The sequence below is a fragment of the Octopus sinensis genome, unplaced genomic scaffold, assembly GCF_006345805.1.
Source record: "Octopus sinensis unplaced genomic scaffold, ASM634580v1 Contig13633_ERROPOS75197, whole genome shotgun sequence".
NCBI classification, from domain to species: Eukaryota; Metazoa; Mollusca; class Cephalopoda; order Octopoda; family Octopodidae; genus Octopus; species Octopus sinensis.
Window position 1 is genome coordinate 55,001 of NW_021833020.1, and position 7,271 is coordinate 62,271.

The 7,271-nt window shown below is 38.3% G+C and overlaps 1 protein-coding gene across 1 annotated transcript in view; it reads left to right on the plus strand.

The window, feature by feature from the left end:
* LOC115229720 overlaps window positions 1-2,537 on the plus strand; it is a 12,547-nt gene extending 10,010 nt beyond the window's left edge. The window contains exon 2 of the mRNA XM_029800030.1: window positions 2,421-2,537. Coding sequence (XP_029655890.1) covers window positions 2,421-2,537 — 117 coding nt within the window. The remainder of the gene's footprint in view (window positions 1-2,420) is intronic.
* The last annotated feature ends 4,734 nt before the right edge of the window (window positions 2,538-7,271 follow it).

Below are 7,271 nucleotides of genomic sequence, written 5' to 3' on the forward strand. Positions count from 1 at the left end.
TGAATTTTGTGGCAATCTCCTGTTCTTCGAAGTATGATGTAATGTAAAGTCACGGGTCCAAAAAAGGCTATACTTCATGTCAATATTACTCTTTTTCTTCAAGTCTACAACATTCTCTTCTCTTTGCTATATGCTAAGAGAAATACTATACCATACCTTCAGTCCTCCAATATCAACCAACGCAGGCAAATATTTTAAAGAATATATCTATATTTGACAATTTCTTCATTCTACTTAAGCAGCACCTTTTCACACAGGTGTATATAATTTATACAGTCATTGTATATCTGTATGTACTTTAAACTTGTAAATTCGATTTTATTTCGAAGTGACACGAGTACGCGACATTGAAAAACCGCAAAAAAAAAAGAAACAAGTAAAAAAAACCCGGCGAAATGTGTATCTGTCGCTCTGGTGACCACTTCTGGGGCGATTTCGTTTCGCCTAGCTTTGAAGCTTGATCCGTGTCTTGGGATTACTTATCGAGGTTTAAAGTCCTCACGAACATATGCTTTGGTTCTTCGCTGATGTGAAGAGCTTCATCCAAAGCTAAAATCTAACAGGAAAAATGACAGATGGATATGTGAAGACCCTTCTGATGTACCCAGAGTAATGTACACTAAGTTTTCAATTACACGTACATTAAGTATGTTGTACTGATAGTTTTTTTTTAAATTTTATTAGAGATCTGTTTTTGTTGCATAATTCGAATTTATATATTTCAGTTTATTAATTTTCCATCTCTTAAAAATTATTCAAGATATTTGTTATCTCTTTTTTTTTTTTACCAGAATATATCTTCGTAGGCTTCTTCTGGAATCATCTTCGCAAGGTTTTCATGGAGTCATCTAAGGCTTCTCAGGGAATCATCACTGAAAGCCACATTACATAGCAGGCATTGTTTTGTTATATTCGTAAACGAAGGCACCAATCCAAATTTCAAATGTTGTTGTGGTTATTATTGGCAATTCTTCTCAGTATCAACTGCTGTCAATACGCTTATTAAAAATTGTTCTCAATTGACATAACAAATTACATAACTATCAGTTCACTGACATCTTTCCGATAGAACTGGGTGTGGAATATTCACTGATTGTCACTAGGTTATTTTGGTCTTCACACTGCAGTGTAGCACGAAGATGACGCCACTGACATGCTCAACCAAGCATTGCTGCAACCTAAGTTTCTTGCAACATACTAGAAAATTCAGCCGAGCGAATAAAATATTTTCAAATATTATAAATGCTAAAGGTGTGTGATATAATAAATATGGCTGCTACTTGAGCGGTTTAACGCAGTATCTGTAGTTAATGCTGTGAAATGAACTGATCTGGGTTAGAATTAGGGTTAAGGTTTAGGGTTAGACTGCACGCTAAAGTGTAAATGGCCACGGTTAGAGTTTAGGACCAAGGTTAGGGTTACGGCTAAAGTCAGCACGCTAAAGTGTAAATGGCAAGGTAAAGTGAACGCTGAAGCTCTTTGTTGACTGTCATGAATCTTTCTTCCATAATCTTTCTTCCATAACATGATAATTAATTTATAGATGGGACCCTAACAGGTGCTACTATTTCGGCCAGAGTAGATCTGGGAACAATTATGTCTAAGAGTTGGTTCCGCTCTCCTCAAAACCCTGGAACTCTTGAAGCAGGGTCCAACAGTCGGACGCAGTTTAAAGCCATACACAGGACTAGTGCTCCACACTGACAAATGTTTTCGTACCGGTTGAAAAAAATTCGTACTAATACAGTATCAGGAAGTTGGAGATACTTTAAAAGAGTTCAGAAGCAATAGAAGGAATGTTGGTTTATCTCTTCTTTTATTTCTTACTTGTTTCAGGTATTGAACTGCAGCCAAGCTGGAGCACTGCTTAGAAGGGTTTGGTTGAGCTAATTGATTCCAGTACATTTTTAAAGCTTGATGCTTATTCTATCAAAGATTTATGCCAAACAGATAAGATACGGGCACGTAAAGAAATCAACACCCAGTTGTCAAGCAGTGGTCGAGGACAAACAACAGCTCTGCCTTTTCAAATCATCTTAATTCCTTATTACATGTCTAACTTACAAATATTCTGATTTTCACTTCGATCACTTCGGGATTAGTTTGAGTTTAAATACAGCAAAAATTCTTATATCATATTTCATTAATACCTCTTCGTTTTATCCCCTTAAACTTCTGTTTCCCTTGCCCTGTGCGATCTTTGATCACTTAATTATACTGCGGCTACTAACAGTTCTCTTCAATTCCCTTAGATGATGGGAGCGTCTTTAAAATGTGATGCTAGAGTACATATTTGGGTCTATGTAATACTACAAACGATTTAATACGGACCTAAAACGTCTACATAATGGAAACACGTGTCGGCGTTTTATATGTTGTAAACTATTAATTAAAGATGTGTAATTTTCTATTCTTCTCAGTGTTTTCCTAATATACTCTGGAACTTAATGCGAAATTCTTCGGAGAAGACTCATTTACTAATTGAACGAGAGCACAGCTGTAATTGTTTGATCAACACGATTCCTAGTGTTTCCTAATGCTTGATGTAATTAGCCAAGTTCGGATTACAGTTGAGTGGTCATAAAGTATCTATCCTGACTTTGAAGTATATGTGTGTGTGTTTGTGTGTGTGTGTGTGTGTGTGTGTGTGTGTGTGTGTGTGTGTGTGTGTGCGCGCGCGTGTGTGTGTGTGTGCGCGCGCGTGTGTGTGTGGTGTAGTGTGAAAGCGCGTGACCTTGGGGCTAGGGCGTTGCACTAACGATCGCAGGATCGCGGTTTCGATTCCCAGGCAGGCGTTGTGTTCTTGAGCAAGACATCATTTTACATTGCTCCAGTCCCCTCAATTGGAAATGGGTAACCCTGCAACTGAGTGGCGTTCCATTCAACGGGGAATATCGACCTGATCACTCAGCCAGTTGAGCGACATCATTTGGAGGTTACAACAATGCAAGCGAGCGCATTGTGATCATGCTGGTCGATAAAGGGATACATACATATGCATGCACGCACGCACACGCGCACACAGAACCGTCTAAGAATGCATGAAATATGTTGTATATTTGTCAACAGACTGGGTATATTAATCGAAGTGTACAGTATTGTATATCCGATACAGTCGATCTTACCAATCGGTTTCGCACCAAGAGTTCAACAGGGTGCTAGATAACAACCCGATTATGTAATCGTTGCGCTCTTCAGAGATGGTAGTTACAGAAGAAAATACTGCTTTGTATTGCTGGCGGTGAAAAGACACACCGTGTTTGTATTTACTGTGAAAAAAACGAAACGATCCAAGCAAGGTTAAATTAAGAGTTATATCTCTTAGTGGAAAAAAAAAAAAACTGCCTCTGCGGGCGTTGTAAGGTGACAAGAGTTTTCTGGAAATGTGTGTTTATTTTTGGGTTGGTGTTCTTGTAAAACTAGAATGAGTGCAGTGATACTATATGTGTAGCGTTTTCGGGGTGGGGGCGGGCCGGGGGGGGAGCTGCATGAATACTTGTGCGTTCCTTGTGTGCATTGTGTGTATTTTGGTTAAATTCTTTGGAGTGTTTGTGTACGTATGGAGTGTGTTTAGGGGTACTATATATGTAAGGGCTTATATGGGGCGGAGGGGAAGGATCTTTTAGGGGAATATCCACCATGTTAGAGAGCGCATATATCTATGAGTGTGTTTGTGTGTGTTCTGCTCAAACTCTTTGCCGGATTCCTAGGTATTGGTTGGGGGAACTGGTGATTATAGGCATGAAGGGGCACGTAGGTATGACAAAATGTACCTCCTTTCATGTGGACAAGGATTAAAACTCGGATTTGTGGAGAAAGATCGTCGCTCCTTAATTTAGGCTACAAATGACCACGATATGTAGACGTTCAAAATTTGTGAAACGTTTTTACGATTCGAATGATGACTCTTTACACAAGGGACGATGACAATTTCCTTTTCTTTACAACCTTACCGACGGGAAGGTGACCGGTCGAAGACAAAAACTAGAAATTAAGAGAGAGAGAGAGAGAGAGAGAGAGAGAGATTATTTACATCCATCCATCCATCCATACATACATAAATACGTACATTCATTTACACACATACATGCATACATATAAACATTCATACATACATTCATTCATACATACACACATACATACATACATACATACATACATACATACATACATACATACGCACACATTCATACATACATTTATTCATACATACACACATACATACATACATACATACACACACATTCATATATACATACATACACACATACATACACATACATACATACATACATACATACATACGTAACAGACACACGCTATATACATACATTCATACATACATACATACATACATACATACATACATACATACATACATACATACGTAACAGACACACGCTATATACATACATACACACACACATACATACATACGAAACAGACACACGCTGTATACATACATTCATACATACGCACACACGCATATGCTCCGATTTATTACGAGGAATTTTAAGTGATTAAGTGTGCAGATCTGGGATGTGCGTGTGCGCGCGCGCGCGTATTCTGGTGGCTAGTTAAACCTAAAACCAGAATTAAAATTTCTGCAATTAAATTTGAAACGGAGCGGAGTGAACGATCGTAGAATATCAAGAGGACAAGTGCTGCTGAGCCGGACACACCACAAGGTTCACAGAGAAGAGATGGATCCGTGCAGTTGCCGAGTGGTACATAAGTGATAGGAAAAGGCCACTGGGAAGGCCACCACACCGATAGAATGACGATTTAGTTACAGAATTTGGGTCAAGAATGGTGCAATCGAGACAGAATTGGAAGCGCATTGTGACCAGCGGTGTATAACAACATCAAATGGTTTGGTAGACACTGTTATATATATATATATATTTAAATAATGAGAGAGATAAATTAATATTAATTTTAATATCAATTTAAAACCAGTAGTCTAGCATACAAAAAATCTGAGCAATCAGAGAAAATTCTAATATATGTGTATATTGGCAGGGCAAGACAGCTAGGTAGTCGGCCGTATGCTAGAAATAGATCATCAACGATCAAACTACAAAGAAAGTTCTTTAGAGGAAAAATTCAGCGAACACCAGAACCAAATTTGGCGGGCAGGACAGATGAAAATTTATATAAAAAACAAAATTAATTGCATACCTCGGTTTCGGCCTTTAACAAAAGAATTACTTACATAATTCAAATGTCCGTGGCCTCATCAGTACAATCGTTCAGTGTAAATGCAATCTGAAAAACTAACCCCAGCTTTCTGTGCCAAAACAGACACGTGTTTAGTTTTACCGATTACATTAGGTATAAAATTTCAAATGTCTTAGTTCCGGCGCGCTAAAGAATTCCTGAAGCGAAGAACTGCAGTAAATAATTCACTGCGGTTAGTGCTTGCTACTAGAGAACGTATTTATTTCAATATTTAAATAATGAGGGAGATAAATTAATATTAATTTTAATTTCAATTTCTAGCATACGGCCGACTACCTAGCAGTCTTGCCCTGCCAATATATACATATATATATATATATATATATATATATATATATATATATATATATACATATCTGTGTGTGTGTGTGTGTGTGTGCGCGCGCGTGTGTGTGTGTGTATGTGTGTGTGAGTGTGTGTGTGTGTATAAACATTACCGATGTCAATTATTAGCTGTGGGATTATTTCATCCAGGGAAACGTCGAGTGTTAAAAGCACATAAACAAAATACATACAATAAGTATGTGACATCAATAGATTTATATTAGTCGAGGTGCATTCCTTCCTTCCTCTCTGTGAATCCGGCAAGACCTTGATCGGAAGCTCGGCCTTGGTGTTGCAGGCAGAGCAGCTGTTGTCTTTCTCAATCGCATCCCACTCATAGTAATCCACATAGTAATCAGGTGGCCAGAAAATGGAGCAGGTGAAGTAGAAATACCCCGGCAACCACTTCTGACTCTTTCTGGAGTTATGACAAAGAACCGAATTCTGCTGACACACACACATAGCCTTCCAGCAACAACCATCGTTTGACTACAATCTTCAGCAGCTTCACATAGTCGTGTGAACTGAGGCTAAGGCCCTTTCCAAAGATATGAGTAGCATGACGTTACCCTCACTGGCGACAAGCCCAAAGTTCATAACACTTTGGGGCAAACTTGATCTTCATGATGTTCATGTCACTTCTTACAAGCCTTTCACAGCGCATTGTTCGCAGAGCATTGAGCAGCAGTCATGATGTTGGCATTTTTATACCCCGCATGAAATATGAAACTTTTCCGATATTCAGATGGCTTCCAGTCCTCCATGCCAACTAATTTTCGTCAACTACAATTTTAATCTTTATGCTCTTGAGTGACGCTGACCATTCACAAATACATCATGCTCTTCCTGAAAAAGTGGCATAAAATATCGCCAAATTTAGCCCGAATACCACCCTGTACACACACACACACACAGACACCTTAGGTGAGTTAAAATATGTTCATGACATTTCATCTTATAAGGGCATATTCACTGCAGTTGCCGTGGAGAAAAAAATTCTCTCTTAGGGTAAAAGATGTAAAAACATCATACCTGGCCTGTGCTGACTCCTATTGAATTTCCAAGCGCATGTCTAGCTCTTTAGCTTTTATCAAAGAGAAATACCGAAGAGAGGTAGCTCTGGGTAGATTTTAAAATATACTGTATTTTCCGGTGAACAGGCCGAATTTTTCAGATAAAAATTTACAGCCAAAAAGGTTGGCTAACTTATACACAAAGATGATTTTGAAGAACCGAAAATTCCACGCGAAATGCAGCGGGATTTTGAAAGATAATGACTATGTTTTGAATGTTTACACGATATACTACGTCGGTTTTTATGTTGAAAAATACAGCACATCATTTCGTCTGCCAATATTCTCTGAAACATTTCCCTCCTTCGGTAAGTTTGTCATCTTTCAAATATATATACTTAGATACTTAGGTTTTGGCCAGAATTGGCCCGGGTAATGTCTAAATAGCACCACTTGGAAAATATACTTATTAATATTTCATATTACATTCATTCTTTGGTCACCGTATCCTATTCAAGTGAAGAGTTATATTTTTGCAGTGATATCTACTGGCGTAGGTGGTTTATCTGGAATTTTCGGAGAGATTTTCCCTAAAACCGTTTGAATGTTGTGAGAACTTTTTCTTCTCTTATGTTTCTTGGCATAGTGTAAAAGAAAGCAAAGCAAGTTGGGGTGAAATAGTTCTGCCTTAGT